At 42.7% G+C, this 20,816-nt stretch overlaps 1 protein-coding gene across 1 annotated transcript in view; it reads left to right on the top strand.

The window, feature by feature from the left end:
- The first annotated feature begins 479 nt into the window (after window positions 1–479).
- LOC112216771 (chemokine-like protein TAFA-5) overlaps window positions 480–20,816 on the top strand; it is a 177,346-nt gene continuing 157,009 nt past the window's right edge. The window contains exon 1 of the mRNA XM_042300050.1: window positions 480–1,246. Coding sequence (XP_042155984.1) covers window positions 1,135–1,246 — 112 coding nt within the window. The 5' untranslated portion in view covers window positions 480–1,134. The remainder of the gene's footprint in view (window positions 1,247–20,816) is intronic.

The following is a 20,816-nucleotide window of genomic DNA, read 5'->3' as shown; positions in this document are numbered from 1 at the left end:
CGGCTGGACACAGTTGCTATGGGATTTCTTCCCAATAAATGATATGTTTAGGCACTATCAATCAAGTAACGTCCTCTGACATTATTGAAATGTTTCTACACTATAGGACATAAACTATGTTCAGTACAGATGACACAATGTTGTGTTTGATATGTATGTGTGTGATTTTGATTATTTCCAGGAAATGCATTAACAGATACAGCCTGTACTCTATCCTAAAAATCAACACACACACACGCCACCTGTGAGCATCCCAGTATGTTAGTTTAGGGAGGGCTGCTCGAAGAAACCACATTATTAGATGTTTATTGGGGATAGATTTCAGATGTAGTTTTATTTTACGGAACATTATTTTATTCCAGCGATATAACGCACATTCTAGTCTCAAAATCATTTGGAGGGAATTTACGACGCATCCTGCGCTCACTCTCTACTTCTCTCACACTCTCTCTCGTTATTTCTCTCTCCATCTTCCGTTTTATTCGACCAGTATAGAATAACTGTGCGCATGATGGTGATCATCTACAAGTTTGGGTTTGAGGACAGTCGATAGTGACTTGTGATCTCTAAGGACTTTCTTTCTAGGGTAGATCCCATATGCTATTCTTTATCAGATTTAAAATGACATTGTTGACGAACTACATATTTCCAGTGTTTTTCTTTGCCTGGGAGCTTAAACGATTCACACATCCTCTACCACAGTTGAATTAGAGGAGCTTTAGGACGTTGTGGTACACGTGATTGCATCTTTCAGTCCTTTATAGCAATCATATTGGAGATCATACTGCGATTTCAGGATGCCAAACCCATTCTCCTGATTCTCCTGAACTAGCCTATTACTTCTACAAATATCACTAAGAAGTGGGTTATTTTTGGAATACGAAACATTTAATTGCGTCACATGGGAGTTTCCAAGCGTTCCAAGACACCTTTTTTTCGTTAAACTGCGAACCTCAAGAAGATGCTAGCTTTTTTACGCACCGGGTGCATAGCCATATGAGAGCTTTTGCAATGAGAGGTTCGTTCTCAACATGTTTTTTCCAAGGATTACACGTGGAGAGAGGCGCTTCGTGAGAGGAAGACCTGGCTGGTGAAATTACTTTTGATTTTTGTGAGAGGGTATCGCTCTGTTCAATGGCTCCGGCTTTAAGGTTGACTAAACGTACGGATGCCAACCCCTGGCCAAGGATGTCTTCAACTTTCTGGGTTGTGATACTGTTGACGAGTCTCTTAATCGTCTACTGCGGTAAGTCCTCCAGCTCCGGCTCGTTTTCCCTGGTCATATTGGTTCATATTGAGAAAGTGCTGCTGCGGTAGACTATAGGTTGACCGTGGTGTCACTGTCTACTGCTTTGACATGAAAATTATGCGACAGCAATATCGGGAAATCACTTCAAGGGTTATTGGTTTTGTCATTGCAGTCGAACTAATATCGTTTCAAAAGTAGGCTATTGGATAACAGTACCGATCTCATGCAAGAACGCGCCCACTCACGTATGCACAATTACACACACCCATGCCCACACGCACACGCACACACACACACACACACACACACACACACACACACACACACACACACACACACACACACACACACACACACACACACACACACACACACACACACACACACAGAGAGGCAACAAATAATTAACTTATAAGGACACAGTTTATAATAAGAGTAGCACACTCACTCTGTTGGATGTGTGGAATTGTCAAGTTGGCGGCTTACTTCAGCACCATCAGCCTGTGGAAAGGACAATCATGCGTCAGCCACTGTTTGTGCTATTAGATCATTGCCCTATTTCACCTGGTTGCAGTTGGATTGCACTGGACTGTGATAGACTCATTAGATGGAAGCTTCCTCATCATCACATTTAAGTGAAGAGAATGCCATGAATGAAAAATCTACATTTTGTCTTTATTTTTTTCTTCATCATGAACTTCATTTAGCCCACCCAGGTTAGTCTCATTGAGATAAAATGTCATCTTAGAGAGAGATGGCTGGCCCTAACTCATCTGTGTATTCTGACCACGAAAGGATAGCATGCCATGCCAGTATTATTCACTTGAGAGAGATCTCCAGCTGGCTCTATGGGTTATGTGTGAATATGTATGGGAAAGGAAGCATTAGTGGTGCATTAAACGCGATAAGCTTATTACAAGCTAAGCTATTTTATTAGCACTTAAGCTAATGACTAACAATAATTCCGTTGTCTAGGGGCCACATTTACCACAACAACAGATCCCTCCTCTTTGCTAGAATTTCATTGAACATTCTTGTAATTTAGTAGAGATTCTTATCCAGAGCGAGTTACAGTAGTGAGTGCAAACATTTTCCTACTGGGCCCCCGTGGGAATTGACCAACAACCATGGCATGCTCTACCAACTGAGCTACACTGGACTCATTTCCCCTCCTCTTCCAGAGTCTTAGGTTCATTATAGGCTGCAGCAAAAGTCGAGGAGGGAATTGAATCTGTTTTTTCATTTTCTTCTCTTTTGTCTTGAGAATGAACGGCCTGTGTGTTTCGATCACATAGAGACTGTGACTGTTTAATCAGTGGCCAGTGTTTCTCTGGATGTTCCAGATCAGTGTGTGTCTGTGTGTGTAAACGTGTGTGTGTGTAGCAACTCTTCCTCGGTGGAAACCTAACATAGCAGGTGTAAAAGAAAAGCCTGAAACTAGATTCCCCACATATTCTGATATTGACAAGATTTTTATCAAATGTAGAGGGAGGTTCTCTTCTGCAATGTTGGCTGTTTGCTCTGGTCAGCCGTCTACAGAGCCATACTGATCCTCCCTACTCTTAAACAGCTGTTTGCCTCTAACTTGATTTTACACTTGTTTCCTGTGTCCCTTTCCTTGATGATCTCTTCTTTCTCACTTTCTCCTCTCTGTCTCTTCCCTTTTGTCCTGACCTACCTTTTTTGTACATTTCTTCCCTCCTGGCTTGTCTTTTCTACCATGGTCTGACTCCTTCCGCTGTCCCTTTCCTTGTCCTGGCTTGTCCCTCTTGTCTGTCCTTTCCCATTTCCTGTCCAGTCCCGTCTCTCTCGTCCTAGGCTGCCTCTACCCTACTCTCCTGTCTACCTTCACCTGTTTCTCCTGCACTCTTCCCCCTATCCAAAATGTCTTCTGAAGCAGTGCCCTGACCTACTTGTGGTCTCTGACATGAATCTCAGAACCTGACTGGACTGGCTGACCAACAGATGGCATGCTTCTCTACTGTGAGTCACAGAACAGAAACATAGCCAGAGCTGATCCATAATTGTTACGCTGGGTATGAGATGAAAGTACAGCGTGTGTGTGATTACATCAGCTGGATGAGAGGGTTTGGACTAGGGCTGGGCGGTGTACTGTATTTTACCGGTAGTGATGCATGGACCGGTATGGGTTTTTACTTTATCTTCTATAACGATATTTCAGTGTTTGGTTTGTTAAATGTGATACGCCACTCTGGCACGTGTTATGTCCGTTTGTTTAGTTGACTCCGTTTGCTACTCGTGTCGTCTCTCTCTTTCCTCCTGCATGCCGCTTCCCCATGCGCATCCCACACCAAGCCCTGCCCCGTCACTCAGGTTGTTGCTCAACCAAACAACCACGGAGTCACGAGCACTTGCCATGCCGTCACACTGTCTGCATGGTCAGATGCAACAAGATGTTAATAACAACCAAGTTGATTTCCACTTTGGTTCTTAATATAAATCCACAAGCATTCTATATTTACACAATTAGTTAGTGTGTCTTACCGTCTGCAAACAGCTAGTTTGTCTTTACTTAGCAAGTTGTGGGTAAAATAAATTGTGTTAGCCACTGATGTAAGTAAGCTGGCTAGCTAGCTTGCTAAATGTACAAATAGTCAAAGCAAACATAGCTAGCTCATACAGCCTGATACCAGTTCTGGTGTAGGCAAAGATCACCATGTTGTTTGTGCAATGGTATCTTCTAAATCAAAGAGGTATAGGCAAAGCATAAATATGTTAGCTTGCGCTAGCTACATGAAATAAGAGAAAACATGTCATCTAACATCTAATTAGTGTTCTCTGGGAAACCCTGACCAACACTTTGGTTCCTACTCTTTCACAATAGTTCCTCCCTGGCTTCTTCATTCATTGTCATGTCAAATAACAATATATTCAAAGTGCTGCCCACTCCACTGATTATGCAAACCATTAGGGACACCTGCTATTTCCATGACATATACTGACCAGGTGAATCCAGGTGAAAGCTATTATCCCTTATTGATGTATCCTATTAAATCTACTTCAATCAATGTAGATGAAGGGGAGGAGACAGGTTAAAGAAGGATTTATAAGCCTTGAGACAATTGAGACATGGATTGTGTATCTGTGCCATTCAGAGGGTGAATGGGTAAGACAAAATATGTATGTGCCTTTGAACAGGGTGTGGTAGTAGGTGCCAGGCGCACCAGCTTGAGTTTGTCAAGAACTGCAATGTTGCTGGGTTTTTCACGCTCAACAGTTTCCTGTGTGTATCAAGAATGGTGCACCACCCAAAGGACATCTAGTCAGCTTGACACAACTGTGGGAAGCATTGGAGTCAACAAGTGCCAGCATCTCTGTGGAATGCTTTTGACACCTTGCAGAGTCCATCCCCTGGCGAATTGAGGCTGTTCTGAGGGCAAAAGGGGGGTGCAACTCAATATTAGGAAGGTGTCCAAATTTTTGGGACACTTAGTGTGTATTCCAGCTACAGATGATTCCAACAGTTCACCATTTAAGGCCGAGATATTTTGCCCAGATCATGCACAGTGGCACAGTGTGCAAACGCTAACAAATGAGTGCAGGAAATGACGGAATTGGATTGAACAAAATCAAACGATCAGAATGGAGAAAGCCCCATTGAAATCACATCTAATTTGTGTGGCCGCCCTAGGGTCATGAACTACTCATGAAGCATATTTAGAACGTTTACTATTCAAAAACGTAAAATACCGTCACACTGTAAAGAATGTTACATATATATATGATGATATGATATCTTGGCCATATCGCCCAGTCCCCAGGCATTATAAGACTTCAGATAATGTTTGTCAGGAAATGGCAGCATGAAAATAAGGACAATCTAGCCATATATAACTTGGAAAATAACTGGCAAAATGTTTTAAGGTGGTACTTGTTTCTGAAAATCCTGTTACTGAAGGCATATCTATAATCCGTAACTCCTTGTATAATCCTGATTGTATAATGTGTGGCTATCTGTGTAGAAACCATCTGAGCCCCCCCAAAAAAAAAAAATCCAAACTGGGACCTATAACACAGCAGAGTTATAGGTGCCAGTTTGGAGATATCCACACATTATACATTCCGGATGGACGGACAAGGAGTTACAGATTATAGACATGCTTTCAGTAACAGGATTTTTGGAAACAATTACCCCCTAAAACAATTAGCCAATTCTTTTCCAGGCTCTTCATTGTAGCCATCTAGGACATCCCATGCGAGGTGTCCAACAGTATATAGGGCTAAAGAGAATTTAGTCTATGTTGTAATTAGCATATATTAAAGAGCAATGTCATCTTACTTCATGTATTATTGACCATAAACGCACACACACACACACACCAGTGCATGCTCCGCGTGACACCTATTTTCTCACGAGTGTGACCATAAGCGGCTGAGAGGAAATAAATGGAAGGTCTATGATTATGACTGTGACTCATATGGTAACTGTCTCTCACAATTACCATCTCACTGTGAGATCTGCACAGACGCAGCTGAGAGTGAGAGAGAGAGAGAGAGAGAGGGAGAGGGAGAGATAGAGAGAGGGAGAGAGAGAGAGAGAGAGAGAGAGAGAGAGCAGGAGAGAGCGAGAAAGGGAGAGAAAGTTAGAGAGGGAGGAGAGATTGAGGGAGTGTGTGCTTGTGTCTCTGTGTGTGAGAGAGAAAGAGACACACACACAAGGCTGCACACTAGAGATGACACTTCAGCTTAATTCACCAACAGCATGTCAAAGACTGGGGTTAGTTCATTCCCATGGATGTCCTGATTCCGTTTAAAATATGTCCTTAGTCACTGTTAATATTTATAGTTTTTAAGTGAATTGCACACAAATATATTTAGTTATAGAGACAGTTTTTATAAGTGCACTGTAGCTCCCTCCTCTGGATGTGACACGAGATGCGTTTGTTTGTTTGTTCCAGTGATATTATTTTTACTCATTCATTGGCTCTGCTTGTTGGCGTTGAATTGCTAACGATGAGGCCATAGAGATAAAAGTCTAAACGCCAATAACGTTAGCCCAGTGCTAGTTAGAACCATAGGAACGTGTGTGACTGGGGTCCTCTGTGGGGTTACTACATGAATATCAGTCAGATGGCTGTGAACGTGCAAAGTAGAACAAACGCTGGGCCATTAACAAGCTGTACTGGGAGGTTAGGTCGAGATGTTGATGCTGCTGGATCATTATCACTGCATGTATCTGAATAGAAAAAGCGTGTTGGTGTGTGTGTGTGTGTGTGTGTGTGTGTGTGCTGTTTCAGTGTGTTGTGTGGGAGACTGTCTATAAGTAGGATCTCAGGAGCATATTGTTTCTCAGGGTGCTTACGCTGATCGTGAGAGAGATCAGAGAGGGAGAAGGTGGGTGAAGGGAAGCCTGTACAGTTTGTCCCTTCTCCCCTGCTGTACCTCCCACCCTCAGGGTCAAATCCAGCAGTAGCAGATGAATCATGTCTGGTCCTGATGTAACACCTGCTGCCAGAGATAGGCCCGACAGCATCACCAGCCCCTATAACACACCACTATGAGTCACTACCGCCCCACACATCTTCAGTAGTCATTACAGCCCACCGCACATCCCCATTCACTTTAGACACCCACTGACTCACACCCACATTCTCAGCATACACGTCACTCAGCACACTGCATACCCGGCTCACTCCAACACCAGCACACACACCCCCACAAATATCCCACTGTCTTAGATGAAGCATCTTCTAATGCTCTCTGTTCTGTTTGTTTATCTACATGTCCTTAGTCTGCTCTACCCGAATCGATAATATTGTACTGGCCTTCCAACGCTGCATGGGGAACACAGCCTTCTGTAGCCTTGTAACGGTTGTTTTCGTCGTCTGACGACGAGTATGAAATATTGGACCAATGCGCAGCGTAGTATGTGTTCATGGTGTTTTATTACTGAACACTGACATACAAAAGAACAACGTGAAAAAAACGAAACAGCTCCGTCAGGTGCAAAACACACTAAACAGAAAATAATCACCCACAAAACACAGGTGGGAAAAGGCTACCTAAGTATAATTCTCAATCAGAGACAACGAACGACACCTGCCTCTGATTGAGAACCATACTAGGCCAAACACGTAGAAAATATAACATAGAAAAAGGAACACAGACAACCCACCCCAACTCACGCCCTGACCAACCTAACACAAAGACATGAAAAAAAAAAACTAAGGTCAGAAATTGACAAGCCTCCTGTAGCCTCAGCACTGTAGACTCAGCCCTCAGGGTGTTCATGGAGAAAACCCAGTAGGATATCATCTGATAACCCAAGTCCCTGATACCTAGCCTGAGAAACTTGCCTGAGACATCAATGTGTTTGAAATCGCTGCAGCAAGATGAAAAGGAACTGCCCTCAAAATCCAAGCAGTGCTAGTAGGTAAACAAGCCTGCAGTTGAACATCTTATCATATTTCTGGCATTGCACGAAGGGCATTTTTCTGGGTATAGAAATTGAGCCACTGTCCACGCGCACATCTATAACTATCAAGACGTGTTGAAGTTTTCACCATCAGAAAGGAGAAAGAAAGAACATAATGCATCTCTGTGTGGGAAATGGAGCTACTTGACCAAATGGTGTGACCATGGGTGTCATACAGGACTTGGAGAAAGTTCCCCAGCTCTGTGGTGTTAATGTATGTATCACAGATGGGCCAGAGAAATGTTGGCAGAAGATGAGGATTTTGTGACTCATGAAACATTGTTAATGTGATGAAATCCTAGTTAGTATATATAATGCATGAGCAGCGTGGTAACAGATGACGTAGTAATCTACTGCTGATACTGTTCACGTCCGTTAGCTGATTGATCACTTTGATGATTTTGTCTTTGATATTGATTAGCCTTGTAATATTGGCGGGATGTGGCTCAATGCCTACATTACAATTACTACATTACCATTGGCGGGATGCCTGCATTACCAGAGTACCACCGATGGAGTCCAAGTCTGATCAAATTCCTTAACGATTATCTTCAACAAACTATCCTTTTGATGATCCTGAAATAAGTTCACCAACATGATCAGATATGTCTTTGATATTGCTGGACGTAGCTCAAATATATCGGAATATTGATTGTTTCGAATGGCATATAAATCCAGTCTTCTAGAGAAGTAATGATCCTGTTTCTTTGGTCCAGGATAAAAGTAAAAACAAAATTCATTCAGAGAGACAACACAACATTCTATGTTGTTCTCTGTGTAATGGGAAAAATCACTGATTATTGCCTTTTCAATCTGCTCTTCCAATACCTCATACCTGGTAACACCTAGGACAAATAAAGACACGCTATTCAATTACAAGCCCAGTGTCCATCTTCTACATATCACCATCATTGTTCATTGGCTCCATCTGCTCCAACAATTCATGTTGGAAACACCCAGGAGAATAGCTTCATGAAATAAACCAGCATGACAATCCATCTCTGTCACCACGGTTGTTTATGTTTACAGATTACCACAACAAACAAACATAACAAATGGGAAGGGGTTGAGGGTTGCTGAACGATAAAAATAACATATTTAAAAAGATAACTAGGGTAAAATGTACCATGTCTGCAAAATGTATGTAGTCTGGAAGTATAAAGCCTAAGTGTTGTCGTCCATTAGTTTACTCCAAATACATGAGGGTGGTAGGTTTAGGGGAAAATAATAAAGAATGAAAAGATATTTAAGAAAACAAGAAATATATATATATTTATGGGGTATTGGAAATGATGCAGATAATTACATTGTGTTTTTTTGAGAAAATCAAATCTGTTACACTATAAACTACCAGCTTGTCTGTTTAAATGAGTTAAAGAGATGGATATTGTGGATATTTGTAGCTCTGTTTTCAAAACCTCGATCAGCAGTGAAACTGCAGCTTCTGAAAACTGTACATCCCCCCTACTGCCTGCGTAGGGTCACCACAAGAGAGGCTTGTTGACTAGATGACACGTTAACAGATCCTTGGGGCCTATAAAGGGGTGAGAGTTGTGAAAGCGGTTGACATTAACTTGGTTTCACAGGGTAGAGTGCCGGTATCTGGTGCTGTGTTCTAGCCTAACTAAACACATCAGCTTGGGTTATGAATGACCACAATGGTTCAATGTCACCATTTTTGACATATTCAATTGAGACCGTGTTGTCTCTCGAAAGCCTCGGTCTCTCAATGTGAAAGCTGATGTAACTGAAACCTATGCAGAAAAACAACAGGCTGTAATATCAAACACATGTAAGCTAGTTTGTTTACTTTCTCATAAATGTCATTGATAACGATTCAAAGCACATTTGATTAGTCACGTGCGTCACAAGTAACCATTTCACTGTCGGCCTACACATGTTGTTTATTAAGCATGATATGAGTGAACAAACTAGCCTACATGTGTTTGTGTTTAGCTCTGGCATCAGTGAGTCTGTCATCAATTATAGAGATGATTCCTGGTTAAATGCTGCATGTCGCTCACATCATGAGTTGATATGAATGTAATATATTTTTGATAGGCATTAAAAGAGCACAATGCATGGGTATTGGCATTTCACACGGATGAGTTTAGGGCCTTTCCTGTACCTTACAAAGTTGATCATTGATAGGCATATAAGAGTGATCATTTAGTTACACAATGACTTATAACAACAGAAACACACAAGATCAAATACACCCGGGGTCCTGTCTGGACACTTGGAGAGAGAACAAGAGAAAGTCAGTTTGATTCGCTGAGGGAGAGTAAATACATTCACAGAGGACGGTTAGAGCTACTTCTCTTTATTATTGAAAAAAAGCAATCGCTTGAAGAAAAAAAAAATGCCACAATGGCATTTTGAATTCCTGGAGGGCCTGGTGGGTCACAGACAGACAGCTCACAGACAAACGACAGCAAACGTCTGGAGCAGAGAGGAGATGCCAGCAAAGTAGAGGGAGAGAGAGAGAGAGAGAGAGAGAGAGAGAGAGAGAGAGAGAAGAGAGAGAGAGAGAGAGAGAGAGAGAGAGAGAGAGAGAGAGAGAGAGAGAGAGAGAGAGAGAGCTTTCAGCAAAGAAATAAAGAAAAAACCCATTAGACAATGAGACAAAAGCAGATGGATGAAAATGCTCAGTCCGCCGACCCACAGTTCCCCAGTCCGTCTTGGGAATAAAGTGTGAGGTAATACAATGGAGAAGTCAGATGGAGACGGAGACTAGCAGGAGCGGAGACTTCAAGAAGTAGAAACAAATATTACATTAGACGAGACAGGACCATTCATCTCTGTGCCTGAGAGGTAGTTAATCAGCAGAATAAGGAACCGTGCCTGGTTGATGCATGTTGCCGGAGCACCTAATGGTGTTGAGGTCAACTCTATTCAATCAATTGGTTGCTGTCCTGCCATGGAGCCCCACACACGCTTAACACGATAACAGACCTAAACTAGGAAGTTTTAATGAGTGTATTTTCGTTATGACTGTCAGAGCTAATGTTAGGACCGTTGATCTGAAGATATGATCACAGGCTGTGGCCCTGCGACATGTTTTAGCAGTTGAAACACAAGAGCTACAAATCCAGTGCACTGTATGGTACATGTCATCTACATACCATCTTCTATCTTACATCTACATGAATCTATATGGTAGATGGACAGCAGCACTTTACTCACAGTCGGATATGAGCAAGTGTTGAAATGTATGGCTCATTCTCAGGTGTAAAATGGGACAGTCTGTCTTCTCTTGGCACTATGGCGTAAATTGCATTACCTGGATACTTGTCTCAACGGATTGTATTACAGGAGCGATTACTGATGGACCCACAGGTCATAGGCCATTTCTGGACTGGAATCATTGGACTATGTGGGATTTCTTTATCCTTAGCAATTCATGTGATTGATATGCAAATCTCAGCATGCTGTCATGTGTGGTAGGTCTTACACACAATGTCCTTTCAGAATGCAGAGTTGAGTATCATAAGAAATGGCATTCCACACACATTCTGGATAACTGTGTCATGTGATATTATTACGAGGAATAAAGGAAAGGAAAAGAAAAAGAAAAACAGAGCGAGGAAGAACGGGAGAGAGAGAAGAGAGATGATAGAGGAGAGAGAGAAGAGAGATGATAGAGGAGAGAGAGAAGAGAGATGATAGAGGAGAGAGAGAAGAGAGATGATAGAGGAGAGAGAAGAGATGATAGAGGAGAGAGAGAGAGAGATGATAGAGGAGAGAGAGAAGAGAGATGATAGAGGAGAGAGAGAGATGATAGAGGAGAGAGAGAAGAGGAGATGATAGAGAGGAGAGAGAAGAGAGATGATAGAGGAGAGAGAGAAGAGATGATGATAGAGGAGAGAGAGAAGAGAGATGATAGAGGAGAGAGAGAAGAGATGATAGAGGAGAGAGAGATGATAGAGGAGAGAGATGAGAGATGATAGAGGAGAGAGAAGAGAGATGATAGAGGAGAGAGAGAAGAGATGATAGAGGAGAGAGAGAGATGATAGAGGAGAGAGAAGAGAGATGATAGAGGAGAGAGAGAAGAGAGATGATAGAGGAGAGAGAAAGAGAGATGATAGAGGAGAGAAGAGAGATGATAGAGGAGAGAGAGAAGAGAGATGATAGAGGAGAGAGAGAAGAGAGATGATAGAGGAGAGAGAGAAGAGAGATGATAGAGGAGAGAGAGAGAGAGATGATAGAGGAGAGAGAAGAGAGATGATAGAGGAGAGAGAGAAGAGAGATGAAAGAGGAGACAGAGAGAGATGATAGGGAGAGAGATGATAGAGGAGAGAGAGAAGAGATGATAGAGGAGAGAGAGAAGAGATATGATAGAGGAGAGAGAGAAGAGATGATAGAGGAGAGAAGAGATGATAGAGGAAGAGAGATGATAGAGGAGAGAGAGAAGAGAGATGATAGAGAGAGAGAGAGAGATGATAGAGGAGAGAGAGAGAGAGATGATAGAGGAGAGAGAGAAGAGATGATAGAGGAGAGAAATGAGAGAAGAGAGAGATGATAGAGGAGAGAGAGAAGAGAGATGATAGAGGAGAGAGAGAAGAGAGATGATAGAGGAGAGAGAGAAGAGAGATGATAGAGGAGAGAGAGAAGATGAGAGGATGATAGAGGAGAGAGAGAAGAGATGATAGAGGAGAGAGAAAGCGAGATGATAGAGAGAGAGAGAAGAGAGATGATAGAGGAGAGAGAGAGAGATGATAGAGGAGAGAGAGAAGAGAGATGATAGAGGAGAGAAGAGAGATGATAGAGGAGACAGAGAAGAGATGATAGAGGAGAGAGAGAGAAGAGAGATGATAGGAGAGAGAAGAGAGATGATAGAGGAGAGAGAAGAGATAGAGGAGAGAGAGAGAGATGATAGAGGAGAGAGAGATGATAGAGGAGAGAGAGAGAGAGATGATAGAGGAGAGAGAGAAGAGATGATAGAGGAGAGAGAGAAGAGAGATGATAGAGGAGAGAGAGAAGAGAGATGATAGAGGAGAGAGAGAGAAGAGGGAGATGATAGAGGAGAGAGAGAAAGAGAGAAGAGAGATGATAGAGGAGAGAGAGAAGAGAGATGATAGAGGAGAGAGAGAGAGAGATGATAGAGGAGAGAGAGAAGAGAGATGATAGAGGAGAGAGAGAAGAGAGATGATAGAGGAGAGAGAGAAGAGAGATGATAGAGGAGAGAGAGAAGAGAGATGATAGGGAGAGAGAGAAGAGAGATGATAGAGAGAGAGAAAAGAGTTGAGAGAGATGATAGAGAGAGAGAGAGAGAGATGATAGAGGAGATAGAGAAGAGATGAGAAATGATAGAGGAGAGAAGAGAGATGATAGAGGAGAGAGACAAGAGAGATGATAGAGGAGAGAGAAAGAGAGATGATAGAGGAGAGAGAGAAGAGAGATGATAGAGGAGAGAGAGAAGAGATGATAGAGGAGAGAGAGAAGAGAGATGATAGAGGAGAGAGAGAGAGAGATGATAGAGGAGAGAGAGAAGAGAGATGATAGAGGAGAGAGAGAGAGAGAGAGAGATGATAGAGGAGAGAGAAGAGAGATGATAGAGGAGAGAGAGAAGAGAGATGATAGAGGAGAGAAGAGATGATAGAGAGAAAGAGAGATGATAGGGAGAGAGAAGAGAGAGATGATAGAGGAGAGAGAGAAGAGAGATGATAGAGGAGAGAGAGAAGAGATGATAGAGGAGAGAGAGAGATGATAGAGGAGAGAGAGAAGAGAGATGATAAGAGAGATAGAAGAGATGATAGAGGAGAGAGAGATGATAGAGGAGAGAAGAGAGATAGAGAGAGAAAAGAGTTGATAGAGGAGAGAGAAGAGAAGAGAGATGATAGAGGAGAGAGAGAGAGAGTTAAGAGAAATGATAGAGGAGAGAGAGAGAAGAGAGATGATAGAGGAGAGAGAGAAGAGAGATGATAGAGGAGAGAAGAGAGATGAGAGGAGAGAGAGAAGAGAGATGATAGAGGAGAGAGAGAGAAAGAGAGATGATAGAGGAGAGAGAGAAGAGATGATGATAAGAGAGGAGAGAGAGAGAAGAGAGATGATAGAGGAGACAGAGAAGAGAGATGATAGAGGAGAGAGAAGAGAGATGATAGAGGAGACAGAGAAGAGAGATGATAGAGAGAGAGAAGAAGAGAGATGATAGAGGAGAGAGAGAAGAGAGATGATAGAGGAGAGAGAGAAAGAGATGATAGAGGAGAGAGAGAAGAGATGATAGAGGAGAGAGAGAAGAGAGATGATAGAGGAGAGAGAGAAGAGAGATGATGAGGAGAGAGAGAAGAGAGATGATAGAGGAGAGAGAGAAGAGAGATGATAGAGGAGAGAGAGAAGAGAGATGATAGAGGAGAGAGAGAAGAGAGATGATAAGGAGAGAGAGAGAGAAGAGAGATGATAGAGGAGAGAGAAGAGATGATAGAGGAGAGAGAGAGAGATGATAGGGGAGAGAGAGAGTTAAGAGAAATGACAGAGGAGAGAGAGAAGAGCTAAGAGAAATGATAGAGGAGAGAGAGAGAGAGGTGATAGAGGCTAGAGAAGAGAGAGATGATAGAGGAGAGAAGAGAGTTGATAGAGGAGAGAGAAAGAGAGATGATAGAGGAGAGAGAGAGAGATGATAGGGAGAGAGAAGAGAGATGATAGAGGAGAGAGAGAAGAGAGATGATAGAGGAGAGAGAGAGATGATAGAGGAGACAGAGAAGAGATGGAACGAGGAGACAGAGAAGAGATGGTAGAGGAGAGAGAGAAGAGAGATGATAGAGGAGAGAGAGAAGAGAGATGATAGATGAGAGAGAGAAGAGAGATGATAGATGATAGAGGAGAGAGAGAAGAGAGATGATAGAGGAGAGAGAAAGAGAGATGATAGAGGAGAGAGAGAGAGATGAAAGAGAGACAGAGAAGAGATGATAGAGGAGAGAAGAGATGATAGAGGAGAAGAGAGATGATAGAGGAGAGAGAGAAGAGAGATGATAGAGGAGAGAGAGAGAAAGAGAGATGATAGAGGAGAGAGAGAAGAGAGATGATAGAGGAGAGAGAGAAGAGAGATGATAGAGGAGAGAGAGAGAGATGATAGAGGGAGAGAGAGAAAGAGAGATGATAGAGGAGAGAGAAGAGAGATGATAGAGGGAGAGAGAGAGAGAGATGATAGAGGAGAGAGAAGAGAGATGATAGAGGAGAGAGAGAGAAGAGAGATGATAGAGGAGAGAGAGAAGATGATAGAGGAGAGAGAGAAAGAGAGATGATAGAGGAGAGAGAGAAGAGAGATGAAAGAGGAGACAGAGAAGAGAGATGATAGAGGAGAGAGAGAAGAGAGATGATAGAGGAGAGAGAGAAGAGATGATAGAGGAGAGAGAGAAGAGAGATGATAGAGGAGACAGAGAAGAGATGAACGAGAGAGACAGAGAAGAGAGATGGTAGAGGAGAGAGAGAAGAGAGATGATAGAGGAGGAGAGAAGAGAGATGATAGAGGAGAGAGAGAAGAGAGATGATAGAGGAGAGAGAGAAGAGAGATGATAGAGGAGAGAGAGAGAGATATAGAGGAGAGAGAGAAGAGAGATGATAGAGGAGAGAGAGAAGAGAGATGATAGAGGAGAGAGAGAAGAATGATAGAGGAGAGAGAGAGATGAAAGAGGAGACAGAAGAGATGATAGAGGAGAGAGAGAAGAGAGATGATAGAGGAGAGAGAGAGAGAGATGAACGAGGAGACAGATGATGGTAGAGGAGAGAGAGAAGAGAGATGATAGAGGAGAGAGAGAAGAGAGATGATAGATGAGAGAGAGAAGAGAGATGATAGATGATAGAGGAGAGAAGAGAGATGATAGAGGAGAGAGAGAAGAGAGAGATGATAGAGGAGAGAAGAGAGATGAAAGAGGAGACAGAGAAGAGAGATGATAGAGGAGAGAGAAAGAGAGATGATAGAGGAGAGAGAGAAGAGATGATAGAGGAGAGAGAAGAGAGATGATAGAGAGAGAGAAGAGAGATGATAGAGGAGAGAGAGAAGAGATGATAGAGGAGAGAGAAGAGAGATAGAGGAGAGAGAGAAGAGAGATGATAGAGGAGAGAGAGAGATGATAGAGGAGAGAGAGAAGAGATGATAGAGAGAGAGAGATGATAGAGGAGAGAAGAGATGATAGAGGAGAGAGAGAAAGAGAGATGATAGAGGAGAGAGAGAAGAGAGATGATAGAGGAGAGAGAGAAGAGAGATGATAGAGGAGAGAGAAGAGAGATGAAAGAGGAGACAGAGAAGAGAGATGATAGAGGAGAGAGAGAAGAGATGATAGAGGAGAGAGAGAAGAGAGATGATAGAGGAGAGAGAGAAGAGAGATGATAGAGGAGAGAGAGAAGAGAGATGATAGAGGAGAGAAGAGATGATAGAGGAGAGATAGAAGAGAGATGATAGAGGAGAGAGAGAAGAGATGATAGGGGAGAAGAGAGATGATAGAGAGAGAGAGAAAGAGTTGATAGAGGAGAGAGAGAGAGAGAGAGAAGAGATGATAGAGGAGAGAGAAGAGAGTTAAGAGAAATGATAGGGAGAGAGAGAGATGATAGAGGAGAGAGAGAAGAGAGATGATAGAGGAGAGAGAGAAGAGAGATGATAGAGGAGAGAGAAGAGAGATGATAGAGGAGAGAGAAGAGATAAGAGAAATGATAGAGGAGAGAGAGAAAGAGATGAGAGAGAAAGAGAGTTAAGAGAAATGATAGAGGAGAGAGAAGAGATGATAGAGGAGACAGAGAAGAGAGATGATAGAGGAGAGAGAGAAGAGAGATGATAGAGGAGACAGAAAGAGAGATGATAGAGAGAGATATAGAGAGAAGAGAGATGATAGAGGAGACAGAGAAGATAGATGATAGAGGAGAGAGAAGAGAGATGATAGAGGAGAGAGAAGAGAGATGATAGAGGAGAGAGAGAAGATAGATGATAGAGAGAGAGAAGAAGAGAGATGATAGAGGAGAGAGAGAAGAGAGATGATAGAGGAGAGAGAGAAGAGAGATGATGATAGAGGAGAGAGAGAGAAGAGAGAGAAGAGAGATGATAGAGGAGAGAGAGAAGAGATGATAGAGGAGAGAGAGAGATGATAGGGAGAGAGAAGAGAGTTAAGAGAAATGACAGAGGGAGAGAGAAGAAAGAGCTAAGAGAAATGATAGAGGAGAGAGAGAAGAGAGGTGATAGAGGCTAGAGAGAAGAGATGATAGAGGAGAGAGAGAAGAGAGTTGATAGAGGAGAGAGAGATGAAAGAGGATGATAGAGGAGAGAGAAGAGATGATAGAGGAGAAGAGAGATGATAGAGGAGAGAGAAAGAGAGATGATAGAGGAGACAGAGAAGAGAGATGATAGAGGAGAGAGAGAAGAGAGATGAACGAGGGAGACAGAAGAGAGATGGTAGAGGAGAGAGAGAAGAAGAGAGATGATAGAGGAGAGAGAGAAGAGATGATGATAGATGAGAGAAGAGAGATGATAGATGATAGAGGAGAGAGAGAAGAGAGATGATAGAGGAGAGAGAGAAGAGAGATGATAGAGGAGAGAGAAAGAGAGATGAAAGAGGAGACAGAGAAGAGAGATGATAGAGGAGAGAGAAGAGAGATGATGATAGAGGAGAGAAGAGAGATGATAGAGGAGAGAGAAAGAGAGATGATAGAGGAGAGAGAGAAGAGAGATGATAGAGGAGAGAGAGATGATAGAGGAGAGATAGAAGAGAGATGATAGAGGAGAGATGAGAGAGATGATAGGGGAGAGAGAAGATAGATGATAGAGGAGAGAGAAGAGTTGATGAGGAGAGAGAGAAGAGAGAGAGAAGAGAGATGATAGAGGAGAGAGAGAAGAGAGAAGAGAAATGATAGAGGAGAGAGAAGAAGAGAGATGATAGAGGAGAGAGAAGAGAGATGATAGAGGAGAGAGAGAGAGAGATGATAGAGGAGAGAGAAGAAGAGAGATGATAGAGGAGAGAGAGAAGAGAGATGATAGGGGAGAGAGAGAAGAGAGATGATAGAGGAGAGAGAGAAGAGAGTTGATAGAGGAGAGAGAAGAGAGAAGAGAGATGATAGGAGAGAGAAGAGAGTTAAGAGAAATGATAGAGGAGAGAGAGATGATAGATGATGAGGAGAGAGAGAGAAGAGATGATAGAGGAGAGAGAAGAGAGATGATAGAGGAGAGAGAGAGATGATAGATGAGAGGAGAGAGAAGATGATAGAGGAGAGAGAAGAGATGATAGAGGAGAGAGAAGAGAGATGATAGAGGAGAGAGAGAAGAGATGAGAGAGAAGAGAGTTAAGAGAAATGATAGAGGAGAGAGAGAAGAGAGAGATGATAGAGGAGACAGAGAAGAGATGATAGAGGAGAAGAGAGATGATAGAGGAGACAGAGAAGAGAGATGATAGAGGAGAGAGAGAAGAGAGATGATAGAGGAGACAGAGAAGAGAGATGATAGAGGAGAGAGAGAAGAGAGTTGATAGAGGAGAGAGAGAAGAGAGATGATAGAGGAGAGAGAAAGAGAGATGATAGAGGAGAGAGAGAAGAGAGATGATAGAGAAGAGAGAGATAGAGGAGACAGAGAGAGAGATGATAGAGGAGAGAGAGAAAGAGATTGATAGAGGAGAGAGAAGAAGAGAGATGATAGAGAGAGAAGAGATGATAGAGGAGAGAGAGAAGAGATGATAGAGGAGACAGAGAAGAGAGATGATAGAGGAGAGAGAGAGATGATAGAGGAGAGAGAAAGAGAGTTGATAGAGGAGAGAGAGAAGAGAGATGATAGAGGAGAGAGAAAGAGAGATGATAGAGGAGACAGAGAAGAGATGATAGAGGAGACAGAGAAGAGATGATAGAGAGAGAGAAGAGTGATAGAGGAGAGAGACAGAGAGAGAAGATGATGAGAGAGAGAGAGAGTTAAGAGAAATGATAGAGGAGAGAGAGAAGAGAGATGATAGAGGAGAGAGAGAAGAGATGATAGAGGAGAGAGAGAAGAGAGATGATAGAGGAGAGAGAGAAGAGAGATGATAGAGGAGAGAGAGAAGAGAGATGATAGAGGAGAGAAGAGAGAGATGATAGAGGAGAGAGAGAATGAGAGAGAAGATTAAGAGAAATGATAGAGGAGAGAGAAGAGAGATGATAGAGGAGACAGAGAAGAGAGATGATAGAGGAGAGAGAGAAGAGAGATGATAGAGGAGACAGAGAAAGAGAGATGATAGAGGAGAGAGAGAAGAGAGATGATAGAGGAGACAGAGAAGAGATGATAGAGGAGAGAGAGAAGAGAGATGATAGAGGAGAGAGAGAGAGAGTTGATAGAGGAGAGAGAGAAGAGAGATGATAGAGGAGAGAGAGAAGAGAGATGATAGAGGAGAGAGAGAGATGATAGAGGAGAGAGAAGAGAGATGATAGAGGAGAGAGAAGAGAGATGATAGAGGAGAGAGAGAAGAGAGATGAAAGAAGAGGAGACAGAGAGAGATGATAGAGGAGAGAGAGAGAGAGGAAAGAGATAGAGGAGAGAGAGAAGAGATGATAGAGAGAGAGAGAGAGATGATAGAGGAGAGAGAAGAGAGATGATAGAGGAGAGAGAGAAGAGAGATGATGATAGAGGAGAGAGAGATGATAGAGGAGAGAGAGAAGAGAGATGATAGGGAGAGAGAGAAGAGAGATGATAGAGAGAGAGAGAAAGAGTTGATAGAGGAGAGAGAGAGAGAGAGAGAAGAGAGATGATAGAGGAGAGAAGAGAGTTAAGAGAAATGATAGAGGAGAGAGAAGAGAGATGATAGAGGAGAGAGAGAAGAGAGATGATAGAGGAGAGAGAGAAGAGAGATGATAGAGGAGAGAGAGAAGAGAGATGATAGAGGAGAGAGAGAAGAGAGTTAAGAGAAATGATAGAGGAGAGAGAGAAGAGAGATGATAGAGGAGAGAGAAGAGAGATGATAGAGGAGAGAGAAGAAGAGAGATGATAGGGGAGAGAGAGAGATGATAGAGGAGAGAGAGAAGAGATGATAGAGGAGAGAGAGAGATGATGATGAGAGAGAGAGAAGAGAGATGATAGAGGAGAGAGAGAAGAGAGATGATAGAGGAGAGAGAAAGAGAGATGATAGAGGAGAGAGAGAAGAGAGATGATAGAGGAGAGAGAGAAGAGAGATGATAGGGAGAGAGAAGAGATGATAGAGAGAGAGAGAGAGTTGATAGAGGAGAGAGAAGAGAGAGAGAGAGATGATAGAGGAGAGAGAGAAGAGAGTTAAGAGAAATGATAGAGGAGAGAGAAGAGAGATGATAGAGGGAGAAGAAGAGAGATGATAGAGGAGAGAGAAAAGAGAGATGATAGAGGAGAGAGAGAAGAGAGATGATAGAGGAGAGAGAGAAGAGAGATGATAGAGGAGAGAGAAAGAGAGATGATAGAGGGAGAGAGAGAGAAGAGAGATGATAGAGGAGAGAGAGAAGAGAGATGATAGAGGAGAGAGAGAAGAGAGAGATGATAGAGGAGAGAGAGAAGAGAGATGAGAGAGGAGAGAGAAGAGAAATGATAGAGGAGAAGAGAAGAGAGATGATAGAGGAGACAGAGAAGAGATGATAGAGGAGAGAGAGAGAGAGATGATAGAGGAGACAGAGAAGAGAGATGATAGAGGAGAGAGAGAAGAGAGATGATAGAGGAGACAGAGAAGAGAGATGATAGAGGAGAGAGAGAAGAGAGTTGATAGAGGAGAGAGAGAAGAGAGATGATAGAGGAGAGAGAGAAGAGAGATGATAGAGGAGAGAGAGAAGAGAGATGATAGAGAAGAGAGAAGAGAGATGATAGAGGAGACAGAGAGGAGAGATGATAGAGGAGAGAGAGAAGAGAGATGATAGAGGAGAGAGAGAAGAGAGATGATAGAGGAGACAGAGAAGAGAGATGATAGAGGAGAGAGAGAAGAGAGATGATAGAGGAGACAGAGAAGAGAGATGATAGAGGAGAGAGAGAAGAGATATGATAGAGGAGAGAGAGAAGAGAGTTGATAGAGGAGAGAGAGAAGAGAGATGATAGAGGAGAGAGAGAAGAGAGATGATAGAGGAGACAGAGAAGAGAGATGATAGAGGAGACAGAGAAGAGAGATGATAGAGGAGAGAGAGAAGAGATGATAGAGGAGAGAGAGAAGAGAGATGATAGAGAAGAGAGAGAAGAGA

The sequence above is a fragment of the Oncorhynchus tshawytscha genome, linkage group LG17, assembly GCF_018296145.1.
Source record: "Oncorhynchus tshawytscha isolate Ot180627B linkage group LG17, Otsh_v2.0, whole genome shotgun sequence".
NCBI lineage: Eukaryota > Metazoa > Chordata > Actinopteri > Salmoniformes > Salmonidae > Oncorhynchus > Oncorhynchus tshawytscha.
Note: the sequence above shows the minus strand (reverse complement) of the source record. Positions and strands in the feature narration are given on the sequence as shown.